Source organism: Hemicordylus capensis, chromosome 3, assembly GCF_027244095.1.
Source record: "Hemicordylus capensis ecotype Gifberg chromosome 3, rHemCap1.1.pri, whole genome shotgun sequence".
Lineage (NCBI taxonomy): Eukaryota > Metazoa > Chordata > Lepidosauria > Squamata > Cordylidae > Hemicordylus > Hemicordylus capensis.
Window position 1 is genome coordinate 258,183,172 of NC_069659.1, and position 20,371 is coordinate 258,203,542.

The window sequence follows — 20,371 nt, forward strand, 5'->3', positions numbered from 1 at the left end:
TTGCCCTATTATAGTTTTGCCCCTGTAAGTGTCCTCATTAGCTATGTTGCAGGAGGGGCAAACAGCAGTTGATATTTAGTAGATATTTGTTTAGAATTTCTTGCCAATGGACTTCCACTAAATAAACATAAAATAAATGTTTGCATCACTTTGTGAAGCTGGATCTCACCGTGCTTTTCCTAGAACCAGCTATCCGTATGACAAAAGGGTTGCTATCAGCATTTCCTCCACTGCGATACAATGTATGCAGCAAGTTGTCTAGTGATGTGCCTAAACATTTTAATTAAGGATTCACTAGAATTTTGTCGTGGTATGCATGACCATGTCAGCTGTCATGCATACACATATACATATTATAAATGTGTGTTAAATTGTATTTGTCTATACTCATTCCCAGCAGCTTGGCAACCCACTGTCAAACTACATAGTCTGACTCAGAGTATTATTCCCCCCACCTTCAGTTTGTTGATTAAGTTGCTGAAATCATTCTTTAAATGTTATTAAATCAGAATGTTTTGTTCCAGCCCAATGTAAAAATGTACTAATTTTCTGAAACATGGATCAACAACGAAAACACTTAATTCCTGAACGATCATTTCCTCATTACAAAGTTTTCATACTAGCACCACAGAATGCACACTAATATGCCCAAAGAATGTAATACTGCCTTCTGAGAAAACTGAAGTTCATTTTCATCCCTGGTGAAGTGAATGGTAGCTACTTTGGCAACTAAGATAGATTGTTAATGGCATTTGGGGAAAGAAACATCTCATATTACTCATCAGTGAGCTCTCTGCATGAGTATGTCAATGAACTGACAAGAACTCCTGTCCAGTCCAGCCTCAGAGCTGCTTCTCATTACTGTCGAAAGACACAGACTCACTCTTGAGAGTCACACCCTTGTCTAAAAAGCCATGAAAACATAATCTCTGAATGGAAACACAGACAACTGTGCCGGAGAGAACATATACATCCTCCAGAGTTTTCTTCTGTGTGTCTCATCCTCCTGAAACAGACCTATCTCTTTAAAAAGCAATGTAGAAAAAAGCCCAAAGACCCTATCAAAACAGAGAAAAAATAATGGTCTGAAGACATACTATGGTCTTCATTAAGTTCTATAGGATGATAAATGCAAATCCTCTAAAAGCTCTCTGCCTTATTTATGTTTATAAGTGTAGTAAAACAGTCAAAGCACACAAAATTATGAATAATCTTCACTTTATATTCTAAATATTACCATCGCATGCATGGTTACATGCAAACACCATCAGTTTTAATGAAACTTAAGGGGCACCTCACATAAAATAACTACCGTATGGAATACCATACTATATGCACTACCATATGCAAGGTTGCAGCCAAACTTCAATCATGCTTAATTTTCTGAAGAAGCAATTTTTCAAGGTGGCAGCTGTCCATAAAACACAAACATGAAGTTCAGAGATGCGCATATTCAGTCCACTGCATCCTAACCTTCAGAGCAGCAGCACTTTATCCACAGAAGTTCTTCTGGTAGGGGTGGATAAAAGGTTTGTGGTTCAGTTCGAATTCAGACCAAACCACTGTTCCGGGGGGGGGGGGCAGCGAGAGGCACCAAATAAGCAGGTCCATACCAGCGCTATAAGCACTCCAGGCAGCTTCCTGTTGTGGCAGTGCTCCCCCCAGCAGCACGTGTGTGGCAGTGGCGAAGTTCTGACACTCACCTGACAGTGACTGGAGGCCATGCTAACCACACAAATGGCCTCTGCCCATGTACAGGGCCAGATGAGTGCCTGAGTTGTGTCGCCTCATGCGGGCTGCTGGGGGGAGCACTGCTGCAACAGGAAGCTGCCTGGAGCAGCGGTAGTGCTGGTGAGGACCTACTTATTTACTTTGAAAGATGCCTCTTGCTGCCCCCCGCTGCGGTTGCCGCCCTCACCGGCCCACTGCCAAATTGGTTCACAGTTGGGTCAGCTGGACCAAACCAGTTCACAGACCAGTGGTTTGGTCCAAATTCAGACTGAACCATGAACCCTCAGTCTGCACACAACCCTGCCTTCTTGGAACAGGACAGTTGTGCTCATGCAAGGACCCCTTGCACTAGCACAGCTATTCTTCTGTTCCAGGAAGGCACTTCCAGTGACTGATCAATGCTCCACCAAAGGTTTGGTTCCAGTTCATTATAATTAAGTTCTAAAGAGCCACAGTCAAATCAATTTGTGAGAAGCTTTTCATCTTCTCTGCCAAGACAATTCAAATATTTTGGCGGAGGTGCATCTGAACTCTACGGCAGAAGTAAAAACACACAAGGCATAGCATTAATCACAAGCTGACCACTGAAGCGCTTTTTTTTTTTTAAACTGCAGAAGTGATTTGAGGACACATTCCTAAACATCTAGTGACAACATAACATGAGAAATTATTTTACACCTATCTATAATGAGTGTTTCAAGGTTTTCTGCAATTCTGCTTTTCCAGAATAGTGTGGGCCATGGACAACTGGTGTACTAGTGTTCTGTATATTTGCATATATTGAAAAATATATATTTCAAATACAAATGGGAGAACCAGAGGGTAATACCCTCAAACACATTTATTTACATGTGTTTGAAGTCCTGTGCATACTTATTTTGGATTAAGTAATGAGAAGTAAGTTCCATTGAACACAATGGAGATCTTGTCTGCATTAAGGTCTAACTTGTTCACAAACATCCAGTCCATCACCAATTCTAGACACCAGTTCAGAATCTCCTCTGCTTCCCTGTGAGCAGATGAAACTAAGAAACTGAGCTTGGTGTCATCACCATAGTGATGATACTTTACAAAGCATAGTAGTATAGCATCTGGATGAACTTAGTAAGTAACCTACTGATATCACTTAACTCCATTGTCTCAACTAACCTACTTTATAGTATTTTATCTTTGTTCATGAAGTTGTATCTATGAAGTACTTTTAACACTCAGAAACATAATATAAATACTGTTATTCATCATACTGAACACCTGTTTCCATAGTTCCCCAAGATAAAGTCTCTCCGAGATTAGATTAGATTGTGCCCTCGAGTCAGTGTCGACTCCTGGCGACCACAGAGCCATGTAGTTTTCTTGGTAGGATACAGGAGGGGTTTACTATTGCCTTTTCCAGCACAGTATGAGATGATGCCTTTCAGCACCTTCCTATATCGCTGCTGCCCGAAATAGGACTTTCCCATATTCTGGGAAACACACCAGTGGGGATTCGAACCAACAGACTCCTGCTCTCTAGGCAGGTTGCTTCCCCACTGTGCCACTAGTCTCTAATGTGCAAAGTCTCTCTTACAGTACACAGAAATATGAAAACACAGATACATCACTAAATAGAATTTTACCTTTTTGCAGTTATTCTTTGAAGATGTGACTAGGCAACAGCCTCCAACCTCCCCTTACAGCTGTCCCTAAACCTCACAGTTGGCCAGTCTTAATTTATAAAGAAATTTTGCCCCATGTTCTTTCTGATAGGCAGACTTTTCTATTGTCATATTATTAAAATCAGCCATGCACTGTATCATTTGTTTTCCCAATGACAACTCATTTCCATTGCACATTGTGTTTCTTAGAAAGGTTTTTATCCTCTTTAAAGGGGAGAAACACCTTTATGCTTCTGTAGTTGTCATTGGAGTTGTTATAATAATTGTCAAAACTTTTATTATCTCTTTATTGTAAATATGTACAGCAAATTATTGTTCAGGAAATACTTTAGTATTTCCTGTGGAACTTTGAAACTCCACAGAACCTGTGTCACTTCAAAATCAGTGTCAGCTACACTGATGAAGTGTCAGTTCAGAATGAAGTATTTCTTTAGCCAGCAAAGGGTAAGAGGGTAAGATGATACTGCATCTATTAAATGCCTGAATTGGGAAATATTTGCTATATTTTTCAAAACAGTCACTTTGCATGAGTTTTGCACTCATCAAATGCTTGGTAAATGCAAACTTTTCTCTAGAGTGTACAAGGACAATATCACATACTTCACATGCCACTCACTGGAACACAGATTTGAAAAGAAAGGCCTAAGTGGACTAGACTAGGCCCAGTACCTTGAATAATTCGCTCACTGGGCTTCCTGTTACAGGATCCAGGCAGGCCCTTTCCCGGAGGTTAATATTGTGAAAAGAGTGTGTGTGTGTGTGTGTGTGTGTGTGTGTGTGTGTGTGTGTGTGAGAGAGAGAGAGAGAGAGAGAGAGAGAGAGAGAGAGAGAGAGAGAGAGAGAGAGAAATTCTGCAGGAATAGCCTCAGTAGGACTTGTGTACCCTTACTGGAACACAATTTTTAAAATAAAGGTCTACTAGCCTAGACCTACTTACCTTGAATTCCATCCACTGGAGCCAGGCCCCAGAGGCACTCTTACCCCCGGACCTTGGGGATCTGGTCTGTGGCCTCACAGCAGAGGGGGGGCCTCCAAATGTCCCGGGGGCTCACCAAGTGGCCTGCCACCACTTCGATCCCGTCCCACTGATCTTTGCCATTACCACCACCAGTGGAAGGGGAGCTCCCAGTGGGCAAACTCTCACATAGACTGAACGCCTCAATGTGCGCTGTGGGCTTTCTGCTAGGGAGCACTCTGAAGAAGCGTTTGTTTGCTTTTGTTCAAAGTTTATGGAGAGGGATGGAGGCACTGGAAGTGGAGACCAGGAAGTGGGGCGGGGAGCAGCTCTGAGGCAGGGAGGGGAGCAGTGGAGGCTGGGGTGGAGGAGGTGGCATTGCTGCTCCGGGAAGGAGCATGGGTGGAGGCTTCCACATGTGCCATCAGTGGAAATGGCACATTTGGCCCCTACCACCGATCTGGCAGAGTGCTCACCCAATGCCCGACTGCAGACGTCACCGGCTCCATAGGGCCTGTGGGCAGTTGGAGCTGGCGAGTGCAGCCAAGCCATGGTGTGAAGGCGGCAGCTGGGAAGCAATAAGCTGTCCCTGGGGAGCCAGTGAGTACTAGCAGTGACGAAACCCTCAGATCACCACCACAGCTGGCCGTGCCCGGCCAAAGCTTCAAATTTGCTCTAGACCTTCAACAAGTGCAGGCCAGTGGTATCAGTGGTGAAGTGCAAAACGTGCCTGCCTGCATCGCAAGAGAAAGTGCCGTGTGAGGAGCAACCCTGGGCCAGGGCAGCTCGTTGTCTGCAACAAAGCCCTTCTTGTTGGCCTGGAAGCCACTAAAATATTTTGAGAGGACTCATGGTAGGGAGAGGCTCTGAAGCCCTTCAGGTCCTGGCTCCAAAATTACCTAGGTGCACCACTGCCAGGACCTTCTCTGGTGTCTAGAAACAGCAAAGCAAATGGGGAGAGGAATAATCTGTTCTTTTAAACTGTGTCTCTTCTTCCCAATATGCCAACTATTCTCTGTGTTCGTGGCCCAGAGCTCACAGCAGAAAGCTGACCAATTGGAGAGAAGTTGTATTTGAAGGGGTATTAGAGGAGCCAGCCTGTTGGAGATGGAGTTCCAGTGCATTGACCTTTTGCACCAACTATCCTAATGACCACTAGGGGCATTTGGAGTAGAAGTAGTTAGTAAGGGTCCCCTTGCCTGTCCCTGCTTTACATCTACTCTATGACCCCTGCCTTGACTCCTCAGGTATTTTCTGTAGTGAGTCAGTCCTCCTTCCTTTCCTCTTGGAGAGCAGATGGGAGCATCTCCCTCCCTCCCTCTCTCCCTATTCATTATGTAGCTCATAGTTAGGATAGGTCTTTCCTATCTCAAATGTACTCAACCAAGAAACCATATTTAGTTTAGACTGCACTACAATCTCCATGCGTATTCTTAAACAGCTGCAACAACAAAGCTCTGTACTACTTCGTAACTGGAGTGGGCAGCTTCCTTTTGTCGCTTTTCTAAACAGTTACAAACTCCAACACGACCCTGCCTAAGATTACTTTATGTCATTGTGCTTTATGTGATTGGCTGAAAATTCCTAATGGCTGGATCATTTGCCAACTCAGCAGTTTCCATGGGACTTTTCCTGCCAAGAGGGGACCAATACAAAAAAATAGGGGTGTGCAATTCAGATTTTCTGTGTTTCGATTTGTAACCGAATCAAAACAACCCTGATTCGATTTGGATCCAAATCTGACCCATCCGAATCACCCCAAATTCGATTCGGATCCGAATCGCGGCTGATCTGAATCGAATCAGGTTTTGGATCTGTCCTATTAATTTCCCCAGATTCCCAGCTTTCATTTAAAAAAAAAGCTAAGCTCTAGCCCTTATAGAAGTGGAGTTATGGAGCAAAATGTGTGGTCACTATTTTTAAGTGTTTGGATTCTTTGATGTATTTCACTCAATGAATCCTTATGAGGATTCATTACACACCTTCATTTTTTCTATTCATTTTGACTGCCTTTTAGACAGTGCCAATTGTCAACTGCCATGTGCCAACTACACTCCACTCCCACCCACAAGGCAGTGAGGTACTACTCAGTTTAAGTTAAGTGCCTAATGGGTAGAGGCTACCACCCAAATTGCAGAGGAATTGGACAAAGGGCTGATTTTTGGTGAATTGTTGAAGGTTTAGCATCTTTGAGGCAGATTTGGGGCCTAAAGTGGGATCTGGGGTGGAAGAGTGTGGTGAGGTGGTAGTGCCTAATAGGTGGAGGCTACCACCCAAATTTTTTATTATTTTTATTTATTTATTTATTTTTGCATTTATATCCCGCTCTTCCTCCAAGGAGCCCAGAGCGGTGTACTACATACTTGAGTTTCTCTTTCACAACAACCCTGTGAAGTAGTAGGTTAGGCTGAGAGAGAAGTGACTGGTCCAGAGTCACCCAGCTAGTTTCATGGCTGAATGGGGATTTGAACTTGGGTCTCCCCGGTCCTAGTCCAGCACTCTAACTACTACACCAAGCTGGCTCTCTAATTGCAGAGGGATTGGGCAAAGGGCTAGTTTTTGGTGAATAGTTGAAGGTTTACTGTCTTTGAGGAAGATCTGGAGCATAAAGTGGGATCTGGGGTGGAAGAGTGTGGTGAGGTGGTAGTGCCTAATGGGTGGAGGCTACCACCCAAATTGCAGAGGGATTGGGCAAAGGGCTGGTTTTGGGTGAATAGTTGAAGTTTATTCATCTTTAAGGTTTTTCCCTATAAGGTATAATGGAGGTTTCAGCAGCCCCATAAGTGCACATGGAGGGCGCTGGGGTGGCCCAGAGTGAGTGGTGGTGTAGTGCACATAGGGTGCCAGCCACTCCCATGGGGTTGCTAACCCATGTGGTACAGGGTTCTGTTGTTTCTGAGGTGGTCTGAGTGTAGATTCTATGGTAGCAAATGAGAGTGGATTCATGGTTTGTATTGAAAATCTCATTTGCTACCAGAGACTCTACTCTCAAAACACCTCAGAAACAACAGAACCCTGAACCCCATGGGCTAGATGGGGTTGGCTGGCACCCTCTGATGGGGGTGGCTGGCACCCTCTGTTCACTACACCACCACTCACTCTGGGCCACCCCAGCGCCCCCCAAGTGCAGATATGGGGCTGCTGAAACCTACATGATTTCCTATGGAAAACTTCAACAATTCACCAAAAACCAGCCCTTTGCCCAATCCCTCTGCAATTTGGGTGGTAGCCTCTACCCATTAGGCTCTTAACTTAAACTGAGTAGTACCTCACTGCCTTGCGGGTGGGAGTGGGGTGTAGTTGGCACATGGCAGTTGACAATTGGCACTGTCTATAAGACAGTCAAAATGAATAGAAGAAATGAAGGTGTGTAACGAAACCTCATAAGGATTCATTGAGTGAAAGTTATTATACACCAAAGAATCTGAACACTTGAAAAATAGTGACCACACATTTTGCTCCATAACTCCACTTCTATAAGGACTAGAGCTTAGCTTTTTTTTTAAATGAAAGCTGGGAATCTGGGGAAATTAATAGGACAGATCCGAAACCCGGATCGATTCGGATCGAATCAGCCGCGATTCGATTTGTACCCGAATCTAGCCAATGGACCACAGGGGTGATTCGTTTTGTCTCCGTATCACCCAAATCAGCTAGATTCAAGTACAAATCGATTTGTATCCAAATCGATTCACACATCCCTACAAAAAAAGCCAGTTTGTCCCTCCCTGTATTGAGAAGACTGGGGCAAGGAAACCTTGTAATGTGATAGGTAATCTGCAAGTCCCGTCCTGTGCCAGCAAAAGCCTAGACTCATGATTCAGACATGAGAGTAGCAACGGAAAAACCAAAATAAAACCAGGATTAAATAGTCAGCAGTGATTTAAGTCATACAGAAGTATTTGTTTAATTTATTTAATGCAATTAATTAATTAATTATTGCAAGCTCTTGGCCCTATTTGGCCCTAAAGAGGAGCCTCCACTACCCAGAGGTTACATATAGATGTAACAGCATAGGTGAAAAGATGGAATCCTGCTGCACCTGACAAGGCAAAGACTAGGATATATTTATTTATTTACTCATCACATTTCTGTACCACCAAAAACAGTGTCTCCTGGTAGTGGATAGACAAGCATTCTCCCAGCACCATCTTTTGGACCAGACCTTCAAGTTACAAGCAGAACCACTGAAATATTATGCCTCTGAGCGACAACCCTGAGAGATAATCCAGAAGGATATGATGGTTGATGCTACTGAAAGCTATTGAGAGATTCAGGAGAATTAACAGGGTCATATTCTGCCTGTCCATCTCCCAATGTATGTTATTCACCAGAGTGACAAGAGTGGTTTCAGACCCAGATCCAGGTTGGAAGCCAGACTGCTAAGGATTCAGATAATCATTATCCTCCACAAATGCTACTACATATTCCATCTTGCCCCAAAATGGCAAATTGGAGATTAACAATAAATTGACTAGCAAGCGCAACTACAAAAATGTGTGGTATCCAATGAGAAGTTTCTTTAAAAGGTATCTCAATAGTTTCCTTCAAGGTACCAGCATTTCCTTTAAGGAAGCATTCACAAACTCCAGTAGCCATCAACCCCCACAGATAGCTTTAGTAAGTCAGGAAGGGCACAGTTCAAGAGCACAAAGTAGGAGATCTTACTCCTCCAAGACTCCTGTTAATGCCCTCAAGCTGGACAAGATGGAAGATATCAATTACAATAGGATATTGAGTCCCAAGTATGTTCATTGTGTAGTGGGTACATTCCAAAGGACTCAAGCAACTTTATCTACAAATTGTGCAATAAACTGATTACTGGAGCCTACAAGGGTGATACTATGCACTCCAAGATGGCCCAGGATGCAATAGGCCACTGTGCAGATGAAATGGTGATGAAGTGAGCAAAAACTGGAAGTCTGGATTGTTTGTCTGAATGATTAACGGCTAAAATGACAAGATTCTGAGTAAAATAAGTCATTCAAAGAAGAAATAAGAGGCAATGGGGAGAATTCCAATTCCATCTCCTACCATTACATCCTGTCTCCAAAGCTGCTTCCCATATTGCTCAATTCAGTATTGCCTTCCTTCTTGTTCTTCAACCACTTCTCCTGTCTACTCATAGCTGTAAAAGAATACCATTGGACTGAATCTTTGGGATGGAGAAGAGGAATAGGGTGTGGAATAATAAGAAAGACACTAAGGAGAGTGATGGCCATACTAGATCCAATGGTAAAGATCCATGACTTCTCATTTCCTTTCATTTATTTTAAAGTCAGACATATGGAGGGGTGAATTGGATGTAACATCCTGCATCTGGATAAGCAAAATCAAATGCACAAGTACAAGATAGGGGAGATTTGGTTATGCAGCAGTACACATAAAAGGTACCACACTCTCTTGGTGGACAACAAGTTAAACATGAGCCAGAGGTGCGCTGCAATTGCTAAAAAAGTAATGCAGTCTTAGGCGGCATTAAGAGAAGTATAATGTCTAGATCACGAGAAGTAATTATTCCACTCTATCCTGCACTAGGCAATTTCTGACATGGAATACTATGCTCAATTCAGAATACTATGACATGGAATACTATGTTCAGAAGGTGTTGGGCATCTTAAGAAGGACATTGATAATCTAATAGGTTTAGAGGGGGCAACAAAGATGGTGAGGAAGGGTTCTATGAAGAAGAGTTGAAGGTGTTGGGTATCTTTAGCCTGGAAAAGATAAAACTAAGGGAAGAAATTATAGCAATCTTCAAATATCTTAAGAAGAGGGAGTGGACTTTGTGGCTCCCGAGGGCAAACCTAGAACGTATATGTTGAACTTACGACGAAGCAGATTTGAGCTAGAGAATTTCCTAACTGCAAAAGGTGTTTGACAGTGGAACACTCTGTCTCATGAAGTGGTAGGCTCCCCTTCACTGGGAGTTTTCAAACTGAGCCTGGACAGCACCTGACAGGGATATTATAGCAATTTCCAGCACTGAGCAGGGAACTCCAAGGTTCCTTCCAACCCTAAAATTCTATGATTCTATAATGGGTGAGGACTGCAGGACTGGGGAAGGCAGTTTTAATACTTTCTCACCTGATGTTTTCCTAATCTTAAAAACTATCCCCCTTCCCCACCCACATGAGTCTGGCTGCTCATTAAATTAATCCAACAGGGACTACATGTGCCGCTGCCTTCAGAGGTTCAGCTGGTGGGAATGTGCAAGAAGGTGGTTTCCAGGGTATAGAATTCCCTCATCCAAGATCTGCTTGGCTCTCAATCTACCTAACTTTCACTGTTTATTAAAGAGCTGTTTATTAAACAAGCCTTTAATTAGTTATATGTAAAATTTTGGGTTTGTTTGTTTGCTGTTTCTTGCTGCTGGTGGCTGGGTTTTCATTCTATCTAATCTACCTGTCTGTCTATCTATCATATTTATATACCACCCCAAACTCACATCTCTAGGCATTTTATAATAAAAGAACATATACTAAAAATAAGAATTAAAAAATTAAAACAATTTAAAACAAAACAGATTCTATAAATCTAATTAAAGGTCTGGGAGAATAAATATGCCTTTTCAGCCCTTTTATTACTTATTTTTAAAAACTTTAAAAAGCTTTTAAAAGCTATCAAAGTTGGGGAAACTCTTATTTCTGTAGGGTGTGCATTCCAAAGCCTCAGGACGGCAATGGAGAAGGTATTTTGTATTTTGCTTTCCTAATTTGTTGTGTTTGGATTATTTTAAGGTTTTATGGTTTTTATGTAAGCCACCTGGAGCTTTCTTTTGAATGGAAACATAGGATAAACATTATTTAGACAGACAGACCTCCTCATGGCGTTTTTGCCCCAGGAAGGAAACATACAAGTATGATAGCTGGTACCCTCTCAGCCACTCTAATCCAAGAGATCATCCATACCATAATGACCGAACAAATAATCTCAATTTCATAAGGTTTACCAAATGACTTTTTGTAGTTAAATGGAATGGAACAATGTGCCTACAGTCTGGAGCCATGTTTCTATCACATATTTTCTCTGTGCAAAATGTATTAAAATTGTTGTGATCCATATAAATAAAAGATACTTCTTATAACCAGAATATTTCCTTAATTCGTGGTATGTCAAAAGACCAACATTTTTGTCCTTGTTTCATACAATATTTTGCTATATCTAGAGCTCATTTTTCAAACAACTATTTGCATCAGAGGAGAAAAAACACAGCTCGCTGTACCAAGTGTGTGTCTTTCTGTGTCTGTGCATGTACACACAAATGAAAGAGAGACTGTTTCTAAATAAAACAATTTAATAATCATATATGGAAAGTTCTGTGTTTTTCCTCTGTACTTACTTATTTTGCATCATGTTCATAATAACCCAGTCGGAGGGATAGACATTCTTCCCAATGAGATCTTTGAACATGATGAACGTCTCCATCAGGAAGTCCTAAAATGAAAAGGAATGCATTTGAAAAAGACCATTATTTTAGATTTTTAGTTAAAAAAAATACTGAGTAAAACTCAGTATTTAGTATATCTTGCAAGACAAAGGAATCTTGACAACGCAAGACTCCTACAACCAATGCTATATGAAGAGCTGTCTATTATGTAACAATTTATCTCTTCAACATTATATCAGCTTGTATTGTACTTTAATCAACAAATTCATTGTCATTGGTGACAACAATTTAAAGAAAAATAAATGTAGAGCAAAATCACAACCACAGAGAATGGGATACTAGATCAGAAAAATAAAAAACAGTGTTATTGAAAATTTGAGCATTCGGTAGACACATTAGATATGAAGACAATTTAAAACAGAATGAAGGACAGTACTGAGAGATTTTGAACTGAGAATATTTTGTTACACTTTAATTGATTTTCTCTATTTGCTAACATTTTTTTAAATGTCAGGTTGCAACGTACATTACTTTCTGGACCAAAAGGGTTTGAGCTTAATGTATAGAACCTGAAGCTGGCTAAAAGCGTCAGTAGCCAGAAAGAAAAAAAGGCATTGATTTTCAGTCAGATCACTAAATTCAATAAGTGGCTACTGTGCAGTCACTAGTGGAATAACTCCACATAAGACATCAGCGAAAAACAGTGATTTGGCATGAAGTGACCTTACAGACTTAGAATTTGTAAACAACAGTAGGTAATGTGAGCTGTTGCATTACACAAAAGAAAATTTTCATTCTAGGCACATACTTAACAAGCTCAGTAAATGTGTCCTTACTTTAAGTGATCAAACTGCATACTTTACTACTATTTTTTTCTATATCTTGTTGAAAGCTTACAGTTTTTTTCTCTCAGATCAGCCCTAATACTTTGCTGACTGACTTATCATACAGCCTCCCTTTCATTAAGATGCATGTTTTCCTTTTGCATAAAATGGGTGATTTCCTTGCTATCTTGCTTCATAACTTAATAATTGAGACTTCAGTAGGATTTATGCCCATGTGGTTGTGGGTAGAATTGGGCCTGTAGAGTTTATTCTGAATATTTTATGGATGCAGATGCACATTCCCTTAATGTGGATTCCATTTCATACTTTATTAGTTGTACCGCATGCTTCAGCTGTTGGGTTTTCACATATTTTGTTGAAATTTGGCAGATGAATTACCATACACTTTGCAGATTGACTTGCATACTTTATTAACCATGGGGGCAGAGAAGTAGGTGCTAATCTGCTGGTTCAGCTACATGTGCTTAATCAATTCACATTTATACTTAAATAGTTGCACATTTGAAATTAAAAGGGGCCGTATTTGCCCCTCTCCTGGGCGGCCCCTTGGAGTAAGGGAGATAATGAAGAAAATAGGGAGGGGTGGAGCTTGGTGGCAATTGAGCCCTTCCGCTCAATTATAGCGACACCCCTGAGCAGCTTTATAAAACGTACTTTTTCTAGGAGCTGGCAACCGTGGGCTTGCAGGCTACCTGCCCCCTCACTCAGTTGCCAACTACTTTCCCTTGCTCTTCTCTGAGATTCTTGAAACAAAGAGTGAAATGGGAGAAGCATGAGTTGAGGACTTAAGTGAAGAGGACTGCTTCTCTCCGGGCTCTCTTTTCTCATCCACTTTATTTTGAAACAAATCCAGACTGAGCTGTGCTAGGAAGAAGATGACTCTTTCTCACTAGCATCTTTCAATGTCTTCCCATCAGCCAAGAAGGAAGGGAAATTCTGATTGGGCTGTACCAGGGAGAAGAAGTATCTTTTTCTCTGCAGTATTTTTTCTTCCACCATGAATGATGACTTTTTACTATTTACAATATTTTCTAACAAATAATAGGATGATGTAATCACAGTCCACACAAGAAGCCAGATGAAAACAAACAGTATTTCACAGACAATAACTTCTCCTCCTGTATCCTCAACCTCTATTCTTATCCCTTGGTGATTCAGAACTGATTCTATGGTGCCATGAAGACAGGGTTGCCACCCAAATCAAATGTCCAAGAAGCCAGCACGCCAAGCAGATGCAGAAACATTTCAAATGGTTTCTTAAGTAGATTGGCTGGCTCACATGGTAAGAAAATTATACTAGTATTGCATCCTCCCAAGTACAGTTAGTAAGGTCAGTATGGATTGACTGTCATAATTTAAAGAGGGGTCACAACTCGGCTGTCTAGCATGTGTCTTGCATGGAGATGGTCTTAGGTTCAATGCCCAGCATCTCTAATTAAAAGAACTCAGATAGCAGCACAAAAAAAGACCACTGCTTCAAAATCTGGAGAGAGCTGCTAGTTAAGGTAGACAATACTGGGCTGGACAGACCAATGGGCTGACTCAGTAGAAGGTAACTTCTTGAGTTTGCATGCATAGAACTAGGGCCCAAATCAGCTTTGCTAAAAGGAAATAAGCACTTCAGAAAGAGTACACAGATGTGCTGAGCTATAGCAGAAGGCTATTTGTTCCCGTTAAACTACAAGTGGCAGTCTTCAAGCTAAAATGGAGTTTATGCTATACAAGCAAAGAGGAGGCCAAATTAAGCCAAAGATCAACTGCTTTATATCAGGAACAGCAATGAAAGTAATTTCTCCACATTTCCCAATGGTGTTGGGGTCAGCACGTCAGATTCCAAAGCAGTACTTAAATGGACACAATAGGCAATTAAACTTTCAGGGAGAAAACTATAAACCTGACCTTATCTGAATAAGATCTACATAAAGAATCAATTTCAATCTTATACAAAAAGAACATATTTCAGGCAACAATTCATTTTAACAAAACCAAGAAGCCAAATGCAACACTTAATCATCAAGCTGCAATTATACTGTACTCAACTGGTCTTATCTCAGAGTAAAAGTGTTTAGGATTGGGCATTACACATCTGAAAGCTATTGCCTAAAGTGAGGGGATGGCAGAAGAGAAGGTAGAAAATAAATTATTTCTTCCCACAAGAAGTCCTTGTCAAACTTTTTAAAATATTAAAAAGATATCCTCATTTTAAAAAAAACAGATTAGAGCTCTTGCATATAGCTTACTTTAGATTAAAAGATCCAAGATGATGTAAATGATGAAGCTACAAATGATAAACATAACTGAAAAGAATTAAAAGTAGATTCAGGTCTGTAGCTCCACTGACTTGGCTCCTTGGGTCTGTCTGCAGGTCAATAAATTTCAGTTACTGTAGTCAATTTCTTAATTGTCCAGTATATTGAAAATATTACAAAATCATAGAAGCTTACCCCCACCCCCACCCCCACCCCCACCCCCACCCCTTTGTCTCCTGGAACTGTCTTGCGCTGTTCTAGCAATATCTTCATACCTCTTGGCACCTTATAGGTATGTAGTATCACATAGGTTACTAGCCCTTGTGATTATTGTATGGCACCTTTGAAATAGAGTATGATAGTAATTTGTATTAGGTAATTAATATTACACCTGACAATAACACATACAAGTAACTGACTGTTAATTTCTTTGATATAAGCAATGTAATTTTTCAGTGGTGATTTCTGGTTTGTCCAGGTTTTTGGTTTGGTATTTTCTCTTCTTTTTAAAAATACTACCAGATATAGTCCATAGATTGGCTCCTGCCAGAGGCAAAATCACCAGATGATTGAGCTGCTCAAAAATGCTTGGTTTAAAATAGATAACTCAAGCTTTTTTGCCCAAGTTAGTTGACTTGACAGCATACTAGTAGGTTTGAGTACATAGTCTTACCCATCTGACTTGCAAGCTTTGTCAGCAATAAGCAAGGATCAGTTGATAAACACGAAATTACTATATATATACCCAATAACCACAGTTATTGTGGTTTTAATTGATTTGTGTTTTTAGTAGTTTTAACATTTAATTTTAATTGTTGTAATGTTTTAGTCTTTTTATCTGTTTTTATTATCTTGTAAAGCACCCAGAGACATGCATTTTGAGCGATATACAAATGTGTTAAATAAATAAATAAAATGTTAAGAAGTTTCTCAGTATGAAGTTGCAGGAACAAATATCATCATAGATTGCTTTTAGTTAGTGTGGAGAAGGGAAGTGATTATGGTGCAAGTTGGGACCAACAATATCAGAAAATGTAGGGAAAGGGCAAGCCACACATATCTCCCTCCTCCATCTAGCTCCTCATCCATGCCTGAGAAGGTTGTCCTCATTGCCTTAGCAATGGAGGCGCCCCTTGCCATCCTGCACCCTCGTCAGACATCCCTAGTTAAGGCAGCCATTGCCATGGAAATTGAGCTGCTGGTGAATGGTTGATGCCTATAGAACAGGCGGCCAAGATTTCTGCAGTGGAGGAGCTGCCCAGTTATTGTGGTAATGGGTTGCTCCATCCCCCAATTGCAAAATGGCTATTATTTGCTGCATAGCTCTGGTGATATACATGTATGTGTGAACATTACAGGAAAGCCCTGAAAGCTGCTGGTGGCTTCCCAGAGCAGACAAGGAGCACCCACTGCCAGCACACAGAAGGAAGGGCCAGTCATGTATGGGGCCTCGTTGGAGGGGAAGGGGGGGCAACCACAGGCCCCTTGCCCTGCTCCACAAAAATTTGGAGCCAAAAATCTGGAACTAAATATATGCATATTTGGTAAATAGCATATGGTACATATGTGGAAATGAACTCTAGTACCAATATTAAAATATATATATAAGATACCGATAGTCAGTCTGTGTATTCATGAGTTATGCAACAACTAAGCATCTACAGCTATTACTTTCTCCTGTTTACTGTATTTGATATTGTTTATTGATGGAATACAGTTGACCTGCCTTTAAACCAGAGATTAAAGGACCTGCTCAAATCACCATTATATTTCTTTTTGCAGGGAAGAGTGCACTAGCAAACAGGCAAAATGTGGCAGAAGTAGCTCTAGTTGAGCATATGGTTATGCATGGGCAGAACTGGGGTGGGGCCGCCAGGGCACGTGATCAGCTGCTGGTGGGGCCTGCAAACTGCAGAGCAGCTCTTCTCTCCCCGCCTCTCAGTTGATCGGTGGGTGGGCGTGGCTTACAGAGAGGCCTCTGTGTAGGCCTCCCTGAAGCCTGAACTCGGCAGGCCCCAAAGAAGCCAGGAAGAAGAAGGCAGGCAGAGTTCTCTGCAGCAGCAGACCCTCTGCTCAGACCATACAGCACAGCTTTTGCAAGCTACTGTGAATTCCTTTTTGTGGTTTACCCCCGATATATAGGGATCTGCTTGCCATAGGGCTTTGATATGGGGTGGGGGTGGGGTGGGGAGACTGAGAAGTCTGAATATTTAATTTAAAACAGAGTGGAAACTGCTGGCTTTAAAAACAAAAACTATCTAAAAAGCCCTATAAGTGGCTTGTTTCATGGAAGAAAATTACAAAAACCTCTGGAACAATATTATGTTTATTTATTCACTCATTCATAAATGCACTTATGTTCAAGTTGTTTTGCAATCCAGAAGGTCTGAGTGAGAACTGTGAAGCATGTGTTGTGATTTTATTTTATTTTATTTTATTTTTCTTGTGTGTGAACTGCTCCCCAATAACTCGCAGGGACTTCAGGGTAAATCTGGCCAACATGTGAATGCAGCACCTCCATTCCAGAGGAGATGTGTGTTAAAGGGCTTTAAAAGCCCCATGTGAAAAACCTCCTGCAATCAAACTTTACTGAATTTGTTCAGAATTCTGAGAAAACATACATAGGCTCACCCTGCATGGTTGAAAGTCTCCTTTGCTAATCTGCAGAGAGGGGGCTATTTTAATAATTAGTGTTTCTAGTGTGGCATTAAAAGTAGCACAAATATATAGTACTCAATGTATATCACTATATATTGTGAAGTGTGCGTGTGTGTATTCAGTGAAATGTATTTCCAGGCAGCATACCTATTTTGAAATATCAGACTTAAATCCTTGGGGGCCTGGGGTGTGTGGAGGCCCTGGATTTTGAGGGGCTGGGGGCCCATATTAAAATCTTGTCCCTGGGCCCATTCCAACCTTGCTATGCCCCTGGCGGAATAGATACATATGTATTGATAACTACACATGGGTTTCTGCACAGCACCTGCACAGAAGAAACTCCCATGTAGAAAATGTGTCTCTTGTAAATTGACCCTGAATTTTCAATCCATGACTGGGATATCTGAGAGTTAGAGTCAATAATAAAAGAACAGCACACTGCTTGTGACAGGAAGGGGCAAATTACAATGATTTCTTAGTCTGGCAGGGGCTGGTTTTGGCCCTGGCAGAACTTGGCTGTCTTGCTCCTGTTTCAACTTCCTCTGTCTAGTGTGGCAAACTAATGTATCCTCCTCCCTCCTGGTGTCAAAGTAAGCACTGGTGTGGTGAATGCACATATACCCCATCATGAGCCAACAATCATCACAAGACAAAGGCTGGCAGGAATCATTCACTGGTTTATAGATTCTCCCCCCTCCCCCTTGTTCTTCCCCTATTTTGCTAGTGGCTATTTGGGCAGATGATCCTCTAGGACAAAGTCATGTTTTTAAAAAAGCATGAGATGAGACAGAGAAAATGACACTTAGAATCCTCACATAACTCCTGACTGTTGTTCTAAGTCTTTTACAGAGATGGCTCATGTTTTCAGGTTTTGATCAACAAACATGTCTATATGGTACAGTGTTCCTTTTAACAGGGATTTCCAGATATTGTTTACTACAAGTCCCATCATTCCTGTTTTGACAGGGGCACAATTTCACTGCTTGCCCTCGGTGATATTTTCCCTAGATACGCCTCTGTGGTTATGTTAGCTGATACATAAGGGTGCTGCTGTGGCAGCTGTTGCAATTCTAGGAAGTAATGTAAGGAGTCATGATTGTTTGTGAGAGAGCAAGTTGTGACAATGACGCTACTGCAGCACATGCACTGTGGCTGGCAGTGGATTCTAGGTCAGTGGTTTTGGGGTGTGGTGTTTTTGCCATTTTGGACTGTGTTTGAAATGTGTGTTCTGTGTTGGGAGGGACTGATTCCCTTTTCCTGTGTGCTTCTGCAGTGTTTTTCAAGGTAGGGTTGCAAAATGCACTGCATTCTCTGAGTGCAGTTTGTTTTGGCGATAGGAAACAATGGCGAACTCGAAAACCCTATTGTTCCCCATAGGTAGCTCCTAGGGACATCAAAGTGGGGTTGGGTGGTAGAACATGATGGATGCTACGTACCACCCTACCCACAAAAGAAATGGGCAACAGGGTGATTTTAAACACATTTTTAACCTTTCCCCAAAAGCCCCATACGATCCTCAGGGAGTTTGGGGGAAAGGTTACTCATTTGTTTAAAAAAAATCACCCCCTTGCCCATTTCTTTTGTGGGTTGGGTGGTAGGTAGGACCCATCATGCCCTACCACCCAAAACACTTTGATGTCCCTAGGAGCTACCCATGGGGAACAATGGGGTGTTTCAAGTTACTCATTGTTCCCTTTTGCCAAAACACTTGAAACCTTTTGAGTTTGCTGCCCCAACTGCTGATTTGAAGAAACATTTCAACCATTTGTGTTTCAAGCTCAAAACAGAATGCAAAATCCTTTCGTGCACATCCCTAATATGTACAATAGAGCTGAACAGTCCTTCCCTTCCGTAAACAAATAACCTTGTTGCAGACAGATAGAGCAGTCATTCCACCCTTTCCCTTTCAGGACTTGAAAACTGTGCCACTCCCTTGCCACCACTTAATCAGGGGAAAGAAGGAGCTCTACGCAAAGGAAAAAGGAGACTATACCAAGCAGTAGGGTGCTAATATTTAATTGAAGGCTATGAGCACTGCAGACATAATTATCTTTCCCTATTGTCTCCACTTATTCCCAGGATGTATAAACAGGAGTTTGCGCCACATTCCAAAACTACAGGTCTGCCTGGAACACTTATTCCATTAGGAATCTAGGAAAGTATTTACACATTCAGCTTTCACGTCCTTCCCATAAGACATGGAAGGAGGAGGCTCTAGTCTAAGCAACTATGGACATTAAGCATGCTTATAGTATTATGACCACATTTTGTGGAGACTCTCTGACCCCCCATCACCATCCATAAGTGCACAGTATTTTCATTTTATCATGCAATTTAACAGGGATTGTCGATACCCCAATATCTGTATTAATAAACAAGAGCACTTTAAGGCAATGGGTGCTGGATAAAAAGGACACAACCTCATTAAGGTGATTCTGACCTGGAAGACAGAATTGCAGAACCGAACACAACATTTTATGATCATTTCCTTTCTTAAATTGGGTATGATCCACCTTAATTATTACCAAGGGTTAATTAAGATTCACCAAGTGGAACAAGCTTGCCAGTGCTTCATCCACCTTCACTGGATGCCATTTTGTTTCCAGACACATTTCAAAGTGCTGTTCTGACTTACAAAGCCCTAAATGGCCTGGGACCAGGGTATCTAAACCACTGCCTACTTACTACTGCTGCTGCTGCTGCTACTGCTTATATACTGCTTTTCAACAAAAGTTTCCAATGTGGTTTACATAGAAAAATAAAAACAATTAAGATGGTTCCCTGTCCCAAAGGGCTCACTGTCTAAAAGCAACATAAGTTAAAAACCAGCAGCAGCCACAGGAGGGATGCTGTGCTGGAGCTGGAGAGGGCCAGTTGCTTTCCCCCTG

General features: G+C 41.6%; 2 protein-coding genes across 7 annotated transcripts in view; one reads left to right on the forward strand and one right to left on the reverse strand.

Annotated features, from left to right (window-relative positions):
* Positions 1–20,371, reverse strand: part of DOCK1 (dedicator of cytokinesis 1) — a 645,511-nt gene that overhangs the window by 260,591 nt on the left and 364,549 nt on the right. For all 6 annotated transcript variants that reach the window (XM_053305327.1, XM_053305329.1, XM_053305326.1 and 3 more), the window contains exon 29: positions 11,684–11,778. In XM_053305327.1, coding sequence (XP_053161302.1) covers positions 11,684–11,778 — 95 coding nt within the window. The remainder of the gene's footprint in view (positions 1–11,683; positions 11,779–20,371) is intronic.
* Positions 1–20,371, forward strand: part of INSYN2A (inhibitory synaptic factor 2A) — a 182,889-nt gene that overhangs the window by 12,346 nt on the left and 150,172 nt on the right. The window lies entirely within an intron of this gene.